The following is an 18004-nucleotide window of genomic DNA, read 5'->3' as shown; positions in this document are numbered from 1 at the left end:
ATAAAATATTACTCAGCCTTAGAAAGGAAGGTAATTCTGCACTATGTGGCAACATGGATGAACCTCAAGGACATTGTGCTAATTGAAATAACCCAGTCACAGAAGGACAAATACTATGTGATTACACTTATATGTGGAACCTAAAACAGTCGAATTCATAGAATCAAAGTGTGGATTGGCGGTTGCTAGGAGCCGGGGGGAATTGGTGAAATAGGGAGTTCACTAATCAGTTACATAAGATACCTAAGTTTTAGAGATCTCTACAACACTGTACTTACAGACAACAATACTGGATTGTACATTTAAAAATTTGTTAAGAGGGTAGATCTCATGTTATGGGTTCTTACCACAATAAAATAAAATTTAAAAAAATTCAAGAGATATTAATGTATTTTTAGCATGATACCAAAAAAACCTAAAAAAACCAAAACAAAAAACCCCCCACAACTTGTATTCTACCCAAATGAACGTGACTGTGTCTGAACTAACCGTGTCATTAGAGAAGGGTGACAGTCTCTTTCAGCTCCTTTCCTCCAGAAAAATGCCTCTGAAATCCAAATACAAAGTGGGCATCTACCTACACTCCCCCGTGGCATCCAGCTACTGCTTCCTCAGTCTACTAAGCTCCTGGGGGTGAGGCCTTCATGCCTTTCCTATCTTTTGGGGCCAGCACAGTGTTTGCATACAGCAGGAGTACATTAAATATTTGTTGAAATAATAAATGCATGAATGAGTACCAGGGTCTAGAAAAAGAGGGTCAAAGACTGGGGTGTGTCACTTTGTCACCAGCCCTGTCTGGAGGAACCGAGCTTGGATTGTAGGCCAATGCTGGTTATCAAATGAGGTCCCCAGGGGAGAATGGCAATTTGTTGATCTACCCTCCACAATACCAGCGTGACCACAACTTTGTAAAGAAGAAATCTCACACCCGTGCACCCAGAAACAAGACAGACTAGAGGGAAAGGCCAACAGGGTAACATCTAGAGAATGGTCTTAGGAGTGATTATTTTTTCTATATACTTCATGTATTGTACAATTTTTCCACAAGACTCTCTAACTCCTTTGTCCTCAATCTAACCCTGTGTGCAGAAAGCTGCTTTCTGACTTGGAATTTAGACTCTGGGAGGGACTGGCCCAGCAGGAGGATGCACAGTGTCCTGTACAGATGGACAAGGCCGATAACTCTGGGCCACTTACCTCCTAGGACCTAGGACAGATCGGCAAATTGTGGACCAGGTCTACACACAGGTCTCCTCTGTGTGGAGGAGCACAGATACGGTACTGGGCTTTGCAGTGACCACTCCAAAATGGTCCCTGCGAGGCTCAGCCCATGAAGCAAGCTGGGCTCTGCTGTTTATTACAACCACCATTGCATTTCCCTCTGCTGAGGGGTTTCTCCATTCCTTCAAAGAAGGGGACACAGGGTGTAGAAGAGGGAAGGAGAAATAGGCAAGAGTGCTGGGGACAAAGCAGCCTGGGTCCCTGAGGCAGAACCACCATGCACCCATCTGAGAGCTTCAACAATCTGGCTTTATGGTGTGTGCCCTGGAGTGGGAACTGGGGAGACAGCAGACCCCCTGGGAGCTCCAGGCAAGGTACTTGCCACCCATAAGATAATAAACAGCAATAATTAGGTCTTTCTGGAAAATACAGTAATAATATTATTAAAACTTTTATTATCTGTATGTTTTATATGAATTGAATTGCCTCCAGCTAATATAATTTGGGAGCAATAAGGATGACAGTAGAAGTAATAATAATGAATTACACTGTAAACAGATCCAGTGTCTAGGGAAGGTCTGGGGGCAGAGGCACTGTTGGGGCCTGGCAGCACAGACCCCAAGAGTCTGCTCCACTGTGCCTGAGGTGGCTCCTCAAGGTCCAATTGGGACCAGGCACTCACCCTGCCCTGTCCCTCTAGTACCACCCCTGGGAGGGTTGGTTCCCTGTCGAATGTGGGTAATTCCTCCCCTCCTCTCTTTGCATTCAAATGAAAATCATTATCCATGCCGGTAAAGTAACCTAGTTCTTCTGTCACTTGGGGATTCATCTAATTCTATTATTTCTGTGGCTTAAAGAATGTTATTAAACATAGATGGACAAGACAATTCTCTTCTACTGTTTAAGCAAAGCTATTAAATAAAAACTATATTACATTTTATAAACCAAAGAAAAATGCACAAGGTCTTTACAGACCATCCCAGGTGTTTGATAGTGAAGAAAGCCTCACTTAGACAGAAGTTATACATAATTAAGAGGCCAAGCATCGCCCTCTGAGGCTTCTTTTCCAGATCTATGAACCTGAGTATCCTGTTCTTAAGTTCCATCCATTCAGCAAGTCCTGGAGAGACATTCGCAATTCCAGGCCATGAAGGTGGACGGCGCTGATGCCAGGGTTTCATGTGTACAGAGCAACTCCCTCCTCCCTTGCTTTTTCAACAGACTTTTGAATCATTCTACAGGAGCTTCGATAACCTTGTGGGAAATTTGCAGAGTGGATCATCAGCTACAACTTGAACCTCCTCCAGAACTCCCTGACTGCTTATCCTAGTACAGTGGCAGCAACAAAAATCATGGCTGAGCCACGGGGTTCCCAGGTCAGGAAGGCCACACTTGCAGGCCCTTAGGAACTACCTGAATCCTTGGATGTCACCATAGGAATTTAAAGCACTTTATATACTGTACTTTTACTAACTTTCTAGGAGGAAGTCAGAAATGATTAGAAGATCCTTGGATCTGTTTTTATGTTGTTTTGTATGAGCTAATTTTTCCTCCTGTGTGTGCATCCTCTTTTTAGGGTACAGGATTCCCTGAGAGCCACCAGGTTCTATTTCCTCTTGGGTCCACAATGCAGTGCTTAAGCAGAGTCCTGGATTTCTAGTAGCCACTTAAAATAGCCTGAAACATTTTTTTTTTAAATAAAATTTGCCACAAAAAAACTTCTCCTGAGGGCCCTCATCACACACACACACACACCTCATTTGCGCAGTTTCATTTTCTGGCACACAGATTTCCATTAATAAAAGAAATCAGCAATGAAAGATTCTTCAGCTCTTCTGCAAATACCCATTTCCAACAGATCTCTCATTTCATCTGAAACACTATAAATAAGAAGTGACAAATGTCAAAACCAGAGAAAGGTCATTTTTCTCTCTGTGCGTGTTAAAAGACAGTTGCTTTCAAAGATTCTTACATCCTGCACCAGTCTTAACACCAGTTCCCTTTTGGGACAGGAAGTAAATGCCCATCCTACTGGGGGGCTTTCCTTTTACCAAGACTTGTGACTCCAACATATGAGATGCTTTCCACGTGAGGCTGGGCCACGTGAACTGATTATGAAATGGGAAGAATTTCTCTTCCTTGGGTGAAAAAGGTCACAAGGACGATAAGGGATAGCAGGGAGAGATGCTTCATTTACAGCCAAGAAGTATAATAGCTTAGGCCCTGGAAGAACTTGCATCAAAATGAGTACACGTGTCTTGGGATTTGGGACTTTGCTGAGTTTCTCAGAAGAAAAGCAGGAGAAGAATTTGAGTGATTCAATGAGGGTCCCATCTTCTCCCAGGGAATATGCTGCAACATCAGCGTTTGTATTTCCCTTGTTACCTTATGTCTGCACGCCTGATTTCTCTGTACTTACACAAAATCCTGATATCGTTTCCCCTTCTCTATTCCCTACTCTTAATCAAACATGATGTCAGTGGTACTAAGAGGAATTTTGACTCCTTCCAATCCTCTTGCAACAAAGTTTGTACCTGAAGTGGATGTCAAACAAGATATGTCAACTAATGTGTCTTTCCCCACTGCTCTGCCCTTCCCTGATACCCTCAGCGGGCTCTTACCAGCTCCCCTGCGCAGCGACCTCTTCTCCTTCCTGGGCTCCGGCTCTCTGGGGCTGGCATCCGGGGGCGCAGGCGAGTGCGGCAGGGTGAGGCTCTGCAGGAGCGGCTTCCTGGGCAGGGGTGGTTTGGAGCTGAGCTGCTCAGGTGACCGGGCCTTCCCCTTTCCTTGGTCGCTGGGGGACCTGGCGCCTCGAAGGGCCGCGGCTGTCCCGACGTGAGATTTCTCATCTTTCGGAAGCAAAGTCAGTCCTCTTTCTAACCTGACCTCCGCACTGTATCTCTTTACCCCTCTTGCCTCCTGGGCGGAGCTGTCTCGGTATTTGAGAGAGAGGGAGGTGGACCGGAGCTTGACGGGGAAGGGGTTTCTGTCCTCACCCGGGGACGGCTCCTTGGCAGCCGGGCAGGGCTCTCTCGCACCTGGCGTGGTCGGGCCAGCCACGCTGTTCCCTGAGTCCTGAGAGTCACCCTCTGCTGCCTTCTGAGGGTCTGGTTTCCCGCTCTGGGGCTCAGGAGGCCCCTGGAGGTCATCGAGAGCCGCCTCGCTCCTCCAGGCCGGGCCGCTCCTCCCCAGGGGCAGGCGGCCGCTGGACGCGCCGGGATGCTCCTGCAGGCGGGAGCTGCCCTGGCGCGGCCGCCCCCGGCACGAGGACACCGAGAACTTCTTCGCGCCCCGCGCCTCGCCGCCCCCTCTCTCGGTTTTCCGCTCTGGCGCTGCCCTGTCTCCCTGTGGGGACTCGACCTGCTCAGCCTTGGGGCGCTCCGGCGGGGCGGCCTCTCTGTCCAGGGCGCAGGGTCCGGGCTCCCTCAGAGGCGACCCCGCAGGGGACCCACCCAGGCCTGTGCTGGCGGCCGACGCCCTGCGCTTCAGGCAGCTCTTGGGCGGTGGCGGGCTCGGGCTGGGGGCCGCGAGGGCCTCTTTCCTCGCTCCCTCGGGCTCCGGCACCTCCAGCGTCAGCTCCACTTCTTTGGGGACATCTTGGTCTGGGACATCTTGGTTTGAGACATCTTGGTCTGGGACATTTTGGTCTGGAAAATCTTGGTCTGGGACATCTTGGTTTGACACATCTTGGTCTGGGACATCTTGGTCTGGAAAATCTTGGTCTGGGACATCTTGGTTTGAGACTTCTTGGTCTGGGACATCTTGGTCTGGGACATCTTGGTTTGAGACATCTTGGTCTGGGACAGCTTGGTTTGAGACATCTTGGTCTGGGACAGCTTGGTTTGAGACATCTTGGTCTGGAACATCTTGGTCTGGGACATCTTGGTTTGAGACATCTTGATCTGGGACATCTTGGTCGGGCCTGTCTGGACCAGCTGGTGTCTCCAAGGTGACTGCGGTGACAGTCTCAGGAGGTGTTGTGTCCTCCTCAGGGACGTTAGTAGATAATGGACTTGAGGCATCTTCAGAAGCACAAACCCCGTCCTTAGCTGCGTCTGCGGCCTGGGGGCTTGGGCCTGTGGTGGACAGCACCTCCTCCTGGTTTTCGCCTTCGGGACTAGGGTGCAGTGAGCCTTCTGGCAGAGAAGGGGACTCCACACTGGAGACAGGGACTGACACAGGCTCAGTGACCTCTGGGGTGGCCAGGCTGCTGGAGGGCTCATGCCCAGGGGAGCTCCCCTCCTCCATGCTGGCACTGACTGCCGGGGAGTGCTGCAGGCGGGCGCGTCTGGCTCGGGCCCCTCCAGGCTGCAGCAAGGTGGCAAGTGGCCCAAGCCCAGGCCCTCTGCCCAGCACCACATCCTGCTGCACAGAGCTGGGGCTCTCTTCCTTGAGGGCTTGGGGTAATGGCTTCTCCTCAAATTCCTCCTCTTCTAGGGTCCAGGTCAGATCACTCAGGCATTCAGACTGTGCACGCTGAGAGCAATAAAGATAGAAGAAATTGTCACTACAGCAAATATGAGGAAGCTATGACCTCCCTGTTTTCCTCAAGGTTTAATATGGTTTAGAGAGCTGCACTTACGTAGACATACCCACGCAGGTAATTCTTCTCAATCCCGCCCTACTGGTCTACTTGGAATCCTGGCTCCCAAGTTCAGCAGAACAGTGGCAGCTATGCCCTCAAAATAAATGTGGCCTATAGCCCATCTGGCGGAGCCTCAAAACCAGCAGACTAGAAAGTGAAACAAAGGGAAGGGGACTGATGGCGGCTGGGTGTCTACCACACTTTGTGCTCTGCACTTATTTCATTTAATCCTCGGTTCATCCCAGTGAGGAAGGGTTCGTCATTCCATTTTTGCACTTGCGAACCAGGAGCTCAGAGAGGTTGATACATTGGTCAAGGTTGAGCCAATAGGTGGCTCAGCTAAACAGCTGGCACTTGCCCTATGATCCTGAGTTCCTCCGAGCCAGTCTCCCCGGGCAACACTCTTCAGGGATGTGTCCTCATAGCAAAGCCAGACTGGTTTTCCTAAAAGACGATTCTGATCATGTCAAATACAGTCAATAGCTAACCACAGCTTACAGGATAAAACCCCAAATTTTCAGCTACATTTAAAGTCCTATATTCTCTGGTCTTAAGTTGCTCTTTCCACTATCTACTCAGGTCAAATCAAGACCCCAACGCTGCACAGACGCTTGGTCTGAGTGACTGTTGGGCTCTCCCAACACCTCCAGGAAGCTCCACCAGCACCAAGGCCTGTTTCAAACTCTGCCTGCTGTATGGGAGGTCTCGCCTGCCCCCTGCAGCCACCATCTCCCCTGTCTGGCCTCCTGAAGCCCTACTGGCTTGACAACCATACACTACCTTGTGGTATTTTTCTTCTGAAAGATTCTAGAATTCAGATTCTAGTCCAGCTTCCTCCTTCTTGTCACAAAGTCCGTTCCTGCTCTCTCAGGAAGGGAAGGAGATCAAGGTAGTCACGGATCAGTCAAAAGTAATATGTGAAAATGACCAGAAGGTTGAGGGTTGATCTTTTTTTCACGTCATTACACCCCAAGAGTCACTCAGGCTGTTCCTCTCTCTTTCCCTTTTTCTAAAGTAGAAAATGTGACACTCAGAGGTGTATCTGCAATAGGGTTTTTTGTTGTTGTTTGTTGTTATTTTAACATTTTTCAGCTGGTATCTGCTTGCTAAGAGAGCACAAGATGACTGGGATGTTTGTGATAATACCTAAGCTAACTCTTCCCAAAATGCACAAGCCTATTCTTTTGGATTGAAAAAGAGGAAGATGTGCAAAGAAATCTACAGCAGAAGAATTTTCAAAAGCTGTAGGTTCTTGACATTGCATGTCACTGCTCGTTTGCTGCTACAGGAAACTGTTGATGTGGAAACATTTTTAGGATGTGGGTCATGTCTTAAAACTGTCAGTTACAGAACCCACAAAAGGCAGCAGAGGGTGCAGCATGGCCAATCTTTCCCACTCTTGGGGCAGTTAGGGAGCATCTGAAAGCACCTCGATCCCTGAGAGGAGGCCAGGCCACAAGGAAGGTCCTCATGTTTGGGAAGAGAGACCTCATGACCAAAGGGCAGAGGAGCCTGTGGACATTGAAGGACAGAGGCCTCCAAGTTAGGGCCCAACGATGAATGGAGGGACGTTGGTGACCAGTGCCCAGTTAGGAAAGTACGGATGCCCCTGAGAACTTAAGATACCCATGCCTGCCCCTACCAAGCAGGGAACGGAAAAAGGGAGAGGAAAGATATGGGAACAACAAGAGTTTAAATCAAGGAATGACTATGTTTACATGTTTACCCAGACTGACTACATCAAATTTTCTGTTATTCTACAAAATGGGATTCTTTTTTTTTTTTTTTTAAGAGACAGTCTTGTTCTGTCACCCAGGCTGGAGTGCAGTGGTGCTATCATAGCTCACTGCAGCCTCAAACTCCTGGGTCCAGGCGATCCTCCCGCCTTGGCCTCTCAAAGTGCTGGGATTATAGGCATGAACCACCACACTTGGCTTAAAAAGTGGGATTCAAGAATTAAGTCAAGTTCAAAGTAAAGAAAGAGGGTTACAGCTCTGCCCAGGGGGCAGCAGGAGGGGATGCTGCATTTCCATCTAAGTGTGAGTCTGGCTTCCCTCTGTCACCAAGTCCTGCCCAGGCTGTGGCTGGTTACACGTGCCCCTGCCAGAGCAAAAGACATCCTTGTGGGAATAAAGCACAGACCTGGAGACCAGAAGGGAGCTTCCCTGCCCCTGGCCCTGTGGTTTCACTCAGCACGAGGAAGGTGAGCTGAGTGCTGGAGGTCTGGAGTTACTGGACCTCAAGTCCCCACAGCGTGTAGCCTTTAACCATAAATGTGCTCGATGCACAAGCATATACACAAGCACCCTGGTCCCTGGCTGACACATTAGCCTGAAGGTGACCCACCTTTCCTCTTCCCCTAGCATTGGTCCCCTCAAAAGTCAACCCTGCTGGCACGAGTCTAAAAAGCACTTTCTATGTGCCCAAAGGAGAACACGCTCTCTCCAGGGCGCCCCTGAAATGCTGAGGGGCACCAGCCCACTGCTTCCAGCCGAAGCACCTATTTTGTCCTGGCTACTTCATCAACACCCCACAACTGTGTCATGAGGGAAGGACAGAGGACATTAGCCTGTCAGCATCATTTTCTCTGTGGCCTGGCTGGCCCCATAACCTGGTCCTCGCTGTCTCCTGAGGTGAGGTGTCATGGGCTCTGTCAGGCAGGGGAGATGGTAACAACCCTCTGTGGACCCTGAAACCACTGGTACCACAAAACCAAAGTATTCCATGAGCCAGTTCCTCAGCTTCTAGGACTGTGAGGTAATGATGTCCCCAGGGAGCATACCCAAAGAGGTGTCTGTCCTTACAGAGGCAGGATCCCCATGCTACTAAGTAGGTCCTTGCTCAAGGCACGTGCTCACTCCAGTGGTTCAGCTTCTTCTTCTTTTACTCATTCATTAATTCATTAATTCATTCATTCATCCATCCAACAACTCTGTGACTAGCATTGTTCTAGGGGGTGGAAGTATAGCTGGGCCAGTCTCAAAGGAGACTGGCAACAACCAGTGGGCACATACGTTTACAAAGTCATGTCAGAGTGTGGCAAGTGCTCTGAAGGAAGTGAATGGTCAGGCTGAGCCCCTCTGGGGAGAGGACCTCTGGGCTGAGACCCCAAGGCGCAGAAGCAGCCAGCCAGGAGAAGAGCATCTGGGCAGGGGATACAGCGGGGCCCAAGGCCCAGGGCCAGAGACAGCCTGGGGAGCTCCAGAAGCAGAAAGGAGGCCAAAGTGCTGATTAAGAAAGAGGGTCAGATAAGTTCGAGAGGTAGGCAGGGCCTCACTGTGCCAGGCCTGGGGTACGGACTCTACACTGAGGGCAACGGGAAGGCCACCAGCATACAATGCATAGTAGGTTCTTAGAAAGTACATGAGGAAGGAAGGAAGGAATAAATGAATAAATGGAGTGTTTCTGCAAGGGAGAGATACATCTGATTGATGTTGAGAAAGATGAGCAACTCCAGCTCCTGCAGCGTGGTCCCCTCAACTGAGGGATGCTCAGAGGGGTCATGAGACCCTGTGGGGGGAGAGAGGAGGAGAGGGGTTAGGGGGTGCTGACTCCTCTGCATGGAAAACAAAACCCAATTACCGACGACAGCCGCCTCATTTTACTTGACCGCTGGTTGCGGGGCTTAACCAGGAGCTTGTGCTTTGCCGCGGAGTTGTCCAGGCAGGAGGAGGATTCTGCAGGATGACTGAAGTCAGCCACAGGCGCCAGGCTGCCATCTGAGTTCCGCGGGGAGGCAGTGGTGCCATTTGCGTGGTCTAGAGACAGTGGCTGGGATGAGGACACCAAAGAGACCTTCATGGGACAAGAAACAAACGCACCAAGCATTAACTTCATGATGGGAAACAGGTACAGCCCACATAACCACTCTCTCCTTTCACCATGCTTGGTCTTCCCTCGCTGTCCCTGGGCTTTACACGTGCGGAAATACTTCTAATTTGCCTCTCACCAGGGTCCACATAGGATACTCCCTGCAGAGGGTAAATGGCTGGGAGTTTTAAGTGCTGGGCCAAGCCCGGGACGCCTGCCACTCTCCTCCAAGGCCATGCGGAGAACCTGCGTCTCAGGCTCCCGTGGCAGGATGGCTCTGCCTTCGTCCTCCTGCAGCAGCCAGCACAGGCGCTTCAGCCAAAAGCGAAACAGAGCAGTCCGACCTGTCCAAGGGCAGAGTCACCTGGTCCTATCTCTGGAAGCACAGAGGAAGGCCCAGAGGTGTCATTTTAGGGGCTGATGCCCAGCATGTGCCAAGCCCACCACCCCACATTCCATCTCTGGAGCTGCGCTGGCTCCTTGCTGAAGGTCTCTGTGTCCTCATGTGACCTATTGGAGAACTCTGGCTTTATGTTACTGTCTGTTAAGTTATAGATATTTTACTAGTTTATACCTCATCAGGGAAGAAGTGACCATCAGCAAAGAGCAATCATGTCACCAGGGGGAAAGGCAGAAAGGGGATGCTGGCAGTCACATGGAAGAATGAAGGCCACACCCTAAGATACCTGCCCACCGAACCTGGCAATCTCCAGCGAGTGAGGTCTAAGTGGGCTCTCCTACAAAGACACACATCAGGATAGAGCCTGCGGCACCCACGAGCACAGTCAGCCCAGATGAGAGGGAGAACCTGGGAGGTGCTAGGGTTTTGGTACAACTCTGCGATCTCTGAACACACAAACAAACAACAAAGCTTTCCATGTGAGCATGGCGCTGAATATTAGCAAAAAGTTTACACTTCAATTTGAGAACATAATTTTATCACCCGCCGGTTCAGTAAGCCCTCGTGAAAACAGTCTCCTCACAAGTGCTGTCCCTGACAGCTGTTTCTTTTCGACAAACTGGGAACCTCACACACAGGTGCCCAGTAGCCTTTGCTAAACTGGATGAGAGCCAGAAGGATGACACTAGTAGAGAGATGACCTCAAACACAGGGACTGTGCCTGCAAAGGAATGACCTCAGAGAGGAACTTATTTTCCCTGTTCACATAAAGGTCCCTCATATTTTCTAACGAAAGTGTATGTTTATCCCTAAACTGGTCGGATATAATTACTCAAAAGAGGGAGAATGAGTAAGAAGTAGACATAATCTATTTTGGCTCTCTTCTAGCTACTCAGATACTTACAGGAATAAAGCAAGAAAAATTATGTTAAAAATAAACCACACGACTCGTGGCCGCAACTACGTCTGTGCCTGTGGCTTTCACTTCCACTGTTACAGCTGATGACTCAGGAAGTCGCTTTAGATCGGGAGATCAATACCTTTCCCAGATATCTTCCTTAAAGGTCACAAACAGAATGTGCACATTTCAAAAAAATCATACAGTTGCCCTAGTCTAGAGGAACAATGTCCAAACATTTGGAAAAATTTTTTTCTCACTGCCTAGGAGCCATGAGAACAGACAAGATGAGGCACTTCGCAAATGCAATGACTCTACAAATGAGAATAATTATGTCATTTGTGACAACATGGGCCCTAGGTCCCCCTTCATAAACCCAGTACCTGAAGGCAACAAAGGGCAAACAGCCCCTGCTCCTCCTCTGTGTGGGTCACCCGCGTTTGGACTGCCTGGGTATAGGGTCTCGGGCTCAGGCCCACTCTGGCTCCCAGGCTGGGGGCCCTTGGCATGGAGCTTAACTTCTGTGACCTCCATCCCATGTGCAAACCCTGCGCTGGCTGTGGCGGCTGATCACCTCCCAACCCCTGCCCCAAGGGAACTCAGTTCCTCTGTCCTCAGAACCCTCACCTCGGTCTCCACTGTTCCTCTGAGAGCTGTGGGGCCTGGAGAGACACATGCCTTCACGACCAAGGAGAATCACCAGTTCTGTCTTTGCTCAGTGATGTGACTACGTGGGGTGGGGTGGGGCTGGGGGTCTTGGGGAGGAGGACGGGGCCGGGAAGCTGGCTTGCATCTTCATGAGTGGGCTGGCGGCATTCAGAGAGCATTCACAGCTGTATCACTTGCTCCTAGTCACCCAATTTTTCCTGAAATCTGCGTTTCTGGATGATTCTAGAAGCAGAGGCTTTAAGTCTAACGTGTGGGCTTTTGTTGGGGGAAAATGGCTCAATGGACCTGAGGAAACGGCCTGGGGTTCAGAAGCTGTTTCTGGGGTGATCCTGGGTGACAGCTGCTTTACAGTGTTTGTCCTCAAAAAGAGGGGCTCAGCCACCGAGGAGGAGCCGAGGGAGGCACCTGCAGGCAGGGCGGGCAGACAGGAAGCAGGGGCGGCTGTTGTGGGTGGTGATGAGAAGCCCACTGGCCCTGCTGGGAAGGGCAGGGACTGATCTACCCGATCTCATTTATCCTCCCCAAACCCTCTGAGGACACAGATTCCAAGAGGTGATGAAACTGCCCAGGGCCTCGCTCCATAGTGACCAGAGCTGTGTCTCTCCACCACCTTCCCTTCCCTCATCCCCAGGAGCAAGACAGACTTGTTTATCACCTTCTACCCAGTATTTCCTATTAAGCAGGAAACCTAGACTATGACCGGATAGATGTCATTTTACCTTGAAAATAACCAGGTAAAGTCTCATCAGTTGTTATCTCATGTGGTAATGAAGTTTGAAAAAAATTCCACATATTTTCTGAAAACCTTATTTTGCCAGGAAATGTCACCTTGGTTGTATCATCAAATACTTGCTACTAAAGACTTTTTTTTCACAATAATCTGAAGTTTCTCTGTCAAGTATGTAATCCTGTGTAAGGTGTCACATAGAAAAAAATTCAAACAGCCCATAATCCCATCCTTTTGGGATTTAAGGCACCCTTGTATCAAATGCCATGTGTTATATAAGCACACCTTAAAGGGTGTATTGTTTTTCCCTCTCAATCAGCCAACTGTGCACAAAAAACTTTGAGGCCTCAAAATGTGATCACTGTTTCTTCAAAACCACAATGATAAAGATTACCTTTTTTTTTTTTAAGTTTCAAAGACCCACAGTTTGGTTTCCTATGAAGCTAGTGGCTTGTTCATACTATCCAACAATTGATAAAAATCTCAGAACATTTTTTAAAAAATAAAGTAACCACAGGAGAGATACCACGGAAGACAAGGTCAGCCCTGGCCCCAATGTGAGTGGAATTTGTGCATCCTGGTGCCGTGCGGTTGGGAGCTGGGCTCACTTTTTAATGATGAGCAGGGTTAGAAACTATCTGTTCTTCCTGCCTGTTCTGGCTAAAGGCAGAGAACAGGATGCTGTGAGAGGAGGGATCTGTGGGATGGGAGGAGGCACAGTCAGTAAACACTGAGTAACAAGGCAGCTCCCAACAGACATCTCCTTACCACGTGGCCCAGAAATACACAAGTCACATCTGCTCCCAAGAAGGGGATGCAGAAACGGCACACCTGAGTATTTCAAGGTGTTAAGGGGTGCGAGGTCAGCTCGGTGGAGTTCAGGAAATAGGCTATACCCTCCTTCCCCTCCTCCCTCCCTTCTCCTCGAGGCTGGAGAGCAGGCATGGGTAGCCCACCATCTTCAGACCCCACTCCTGGAGTGAGGAAGGACAGGTTCGACCTGCAGCAGAATTTTAGAGGGAATAATCCTCTAGCCAGCTTTGTGTGGGCCCCCCAAGCCTGGGGCTTACTTAAAGTCAGCCAGACCCCAGTCCTCCTTCTGCCTTTTCATCAGTGATGCTCTGGAACTCACACCTACGCACAAACATCAGATCTGGCAAGGCTTCTGGGTGTCCCAGTTGAAGTGGCTGTTGAATATCATTCAGAGCAGCCCAGGATCTGCAAGGCAGTGGTTCACAGAGAACCCCCCACTTCACTGTGAACAGCCCCTCGCCCAGGCCAGCGGTGACAGCGTTCCAAAGATGCATGGGGCAGGTATGTGGCTATAAAAAATAAACTCTAGCTTTTATTTGTTTTTCAAGTGTCAGCATAACTCAGATAACTCCAACTCTATCCACCCCCACGGCAAGACTTTTCTACATGGGAAACATAATAATCTATTTTTATCATTTATGTACAATTACCTTGTATGGGTGTTAAGTATTCTTACCACAATAAAATAAAACTTTTAAAAGTTGGCAGCACCACGAGCTATGTTGTAAATGTGTGAGACAGAGCTCAATTCCTCAGCCTCCTCCTCTGGATTCTAACGAAGGTGGTATGTTCCTCCACCCTGCTGAGGTCATGAACTCCTCTCCTGTTTGTCAACCCATCCCTGCTGTCCTGTTCCCCAGCAACATACCTCACATTGCTACCCCTAAACCACCTCGTTCTCGTGGTCATAAGACTCAGACTTGAGGGCCTAGATTAAGTGTTATATGTTTGCTACTCCTCTCTCCCTCCGGCCAATCGTCATGACAACAGAAGACAGACACAAAGGTGTTTCCCTTCTCCTTTCTCTAAAATGGGCTGTGGGTCTGGCCATCTGCTCAGACAGGAAAGACTAGGTATGGGGTTGATTGTATCAGACCTGTCACCATCACAAAATATGTTACCAAAACCACATCTCCTAACCAGACCTGAATTTCTGCCCGAAGAATGAAAAATAAATACAGCGCAAGGGCTGACTGTAGGTGCCAGTGACCTGGCCTGCCACAGGGTGCACAGCCCCACCCACCCATGGAGATCTTAGGGGGACATACAAGGGTCCCCCGAGCTCTGGTGCCATCCACGGCAGAGGCGGATGTGACGCGCAGTGGGACAGGCTGCACTTGCCTTTATGGTCGGGCCAGGACCCACGTCGTGCAGCAGGGACATCTCTGGGGGGCTCCTGGGCAGCCCGTCGTCCTCAGAGCTCATGCCAGCATCTTCTCCCCGCTTGGCGGGAAGCACCCCTGGGGGAGGCGGCGGCCCCATTTTCACATTACACTGTATTTTTAACTAGATTGGAATAAAGAACATTTGCTCTTATTTTCATCAACGACATTTATCAACAAATCCCCTTGATCCAATTCATTCATTCAGGAAATGTCTCCGACGCCCTTGCGTGGCACAGAGAACTGACCTGAATGTGCACCAGCTCCCTGGCTGCCATCTCTCGCTCATTCATGGAGGAATGAGTCGAGATCCTGTTGTAACGCATTCGGCGTGTCTTGGGAGAGTTAAGATGTGTGTGCGATTCTACTTTACAGTGTATAAAATAAACCGAGCAGGAATCATTCAAACACTTCTCAATTGATACTCGACAGACATACCAAGTGACACAGCTGAGGAGAGGTTTACCTGCAGAGCTTTAATCCGATCAGACACATTTTCTTGGGAAAACACTCGCACGGGCCGAGCAGGGTCCTGTCCGGACTCAGGAATGAAAATACTGTCATGTGAGAGGGCCCGGCTGCCCAGCGTGCCCCTCGACTCCCTAGGATAAAAGAGCTGCTGTGAGATTCTGCCCACCTGCACCTCTTCCCGGCCCCGGGGGACTCGGAATGAGAAAGGGAGAGGTGGGTTAATAGCACATCATACAACACACCCTCTGCTGCGTTTGCTTGTTGGTTGTCCCTGACTTCAGTTTAGCCCCACACTGTCCAATGCCACAGTCAAATATTAGGAGCATTGTAGAGCTAGGAATTTTCCTAAGAGATCTAAACGTTGTGTGAATTCTTTAATTCTTTTCATTGATGGAAAAACCAAGGTCTGGCGAGGTGTGAGGTCCGAGACAGCAGGCCTGCAGAAAGGCAGGGCTGGCAGGGCCGGGATCTGAGGAAGCCTGTCGTGGATGCCCGGGGAGGGGGAGACCATGCCTTGTGGGCAAACACGCGGCCCCTCGGTGGGCGGGAGGCTGTGTTTGCACAGCAGGCTGAGGGCCTGCCTGCCGCACAAGATGGTCCAAAACACACATCCATGGCTGGGTTGAAATGAGAGCTACAGATCTGCAAAGCCATGGCCTCTTTTTATTACCTGGCACCCTCCGTGCAAGCCTACCTCTGTGCCTAGGTCCTGGAGCATAGCTGTCATCACCACTCCAGCCCCTATCCCAGCTCTGAGCTCAAGGATCTGATTTGGAACTGAACCCACAGGACATTCACAAAAAGTCCTGAGAGGATGTGGGAATGAGCCATCAGATTTTCCTAGCAGCAGTGGCTGCCTGAACAATAGGTGGAAGGAGATGATTGAGGCTTGGATGATGAGGGAAGGAAAGCCTGCCTCTGCGCAGACGGCATCTTGTGCGCACCAACCCCACCCCCATCCTCCGGCCTTCCCCCCCCACCCCCCTTCCCCAGGCATCCTGTCCACTGCGGGGCATTAGGGTTTCTGAGGTGTGGCCCTGCCCCACTGCAGATCAAACTGTGTTGGTTACTAATGCTTCCTTGCCATTAAACTCCTTCCAAGCCTGCAACAGTGAGGCATGGCTCCCAGAAGGGTGTGTCCTCACATTTCTGGGTGGGAATCAAGCCAAGTGAAGGAACCAGGCCCTCCCTGCGGAGGGCAGCTCTTAATCCAAAGGTCACACATGCACCTGGAGTCCCCTCCTACAGTAGACACTCTTGGCCACACCCTCTGGAAACCACAACCACTGCCTGAACACCTCATTCTGGGTGTAGCTAGGAGCAGAGCACGAAGAGGCCTCCACAAAAATACACTGGCAAGAACACAAAATGCCACAGGCACAAGGCCATTCAATGCAGCAATATTTATAAAAGCAAAAGATGGAAACCAACCCAAATGTCCCACAGTTGGTGTCTAACTGAATAGTATATGGAATGTCATATAATACAGGGCTCTGCAGCTGACCAAATGGGTGAGGAAGATCTCGATACTCTGTACACAGGCATTGCAAAATTGCACTACGGAAAAAAATAACAAACGGTGCAGAACAACGTTCATGGCGTGTTTGCTCTGTGTGGGAAAAAGGAGTATGAATAGATATATGAATATACACGTGTGTTTGCTTATATTTCTAAAAGTAAAAATAGAAGGATAAACAACAAATGAATAAAATTAGTTTCCTTTGGGGGACAGAAAAGACTAGATATGGACACAGGGTGCAAAGGTACCTACATTTACAATTTTGTCTTTGAAACTATGTGAATGTTTTACATAATTAAAAGATAAAATCAAACAAAACGGGAAATGAAACAATCTCTAAAACTAGAAAACAAACAGAAACAAACAAACCTAATTCTATATGAGATTGTAGGCATGATCACACAGAGGAAAGAATGATTTCAAGTGACTTTGACTCTACATCCAGAATAGGATAAATCCTACTAACAACAACAAAAACTCCAAAGATATCAAATTGCACTCAGTAGTACCAGTTGTAACATTAGTAGTAACAGTGATAAAAATAGCAAAGATATCAAATTATACTCTGTAGTCTTCTTAGTAGTAACACTGATTAAAAGACAGAGTACAAAACATTGTTTATAGTATATAACTTCTGTGTAGGAAAGGGGATAGTGAAATTATTATAAATATATGATAGGATAAATAAGTAATTTTGTTATCATCATAAGGAGCCAAGGTTTCCATGTAAGAGAGAAGAGAATACAAAGAATCAAAGAAGTAAAAATGTTGCCTTATTAAACTTGAATTGAAATATCAGGGAATTAATGATTTATTTTTCTCTTGGGAAATAAAACATATTTCCTAGCTATATCCTAGAAAGGTCTAGGATATAGACCAATGACAGCCAACTAGCAATCATCACCTGGCAGCCAGATTGTGGTCTCTAAACACCATTTCACACTACAAGGAAGGAGCCAGGGCCCTGTGAAGAAAGTGCTGATTCCAGGTCTGGGGCAGGAAATGTGCAAAATAACCTGAGATTTCCCATTGTGCAAGAAAGCAAAGAAGCTTTCAAAGATGAATGGGGTAACATCAAAAGAACCCAGGAGCTAATCTGAAATGACTCTCACTAGCCTAAAATGGAACAATTTGAACTTTTTTTTTTTAAAGGCTGGTCAAGTGAAATTTGAACATTAAAGTGAATATAGACTGTCATGGATTAAAGCAAATCAAATCAACGTATTCACAATGATATTTGAGGGGGGGGGAAGACAAGAAAAAACAAAACTCATTGTAGCTAGGGTACCAGGTCATTACTCTGAGGGTGGATCAATAAAAGGAGAACCAAGCATTATCCTGACCTTCCTGCACACATTGCATCTCAGAGTAACCAAGCAGTTGATGGAGGTTGGTGCAGGGATAACAATGACACCCTGAACCCACTGCTGGAAAGCCTGACGCGATGTGACAACACCAGCACCATCTTGAACCTAAATCTAATCAGACCTCTAGGATCCATCTAATGGT

At 48.8% G+C, this 18004-nt stretch overlaps 1 protein-coding gene across 1 annotated transcript in view; it reads right to left on the bottom strand.

The window, feature by feature from the left end:
- CRACDL (CRACD like) overlaps positions 1–18004 on the bottom strand; it is a 100368-nt gene that overhangs the window by 18374 nt on the left and 63990 nt on the right. Inside the window, exons 4-8 of the mRNA XM_069494709.1 lie at positions 14972–15107; positions 14459–14629; positions 9389–9577; positions 5029–5697; positions 3843–4776 (exon numbers count right to left, since the gene is read on the bottom strand). Coding sequence (XP_069350810.1) covers positions 3843–4776; positions 5029–5697; positions 9389–9577; positions 14459–14629; positions 14972–15107 — 2099 coding nt within the window. The remainder of the gene's footprint in view (positions 1–3842; positions 4777–5028; positions 5698–9388; positions 9578–14458; positions 14630–14971; positions 15108–18004) is intronic.

Source organism: Eulemur rufifrons, chromosome 19 (assembly GCF_041146395.1).
Source record: "Eulemur rufifrons isolate Redbay chromosome 19, OSU_ERuf_1, whole genome shotgun sequence".
In the NCBI taxonomy this organism is placed as follows: domain Eukaryota; kingdom Metazoa; phylum Chordata; class Mammalia; order Primates; family Lemuridae; genus Eulemur; species Eulemur rufifrons.
Note: the sequence above shows the minus strand (reverse complement) of the source record. Positions and strands in the feature narration are given on the sequence as shown.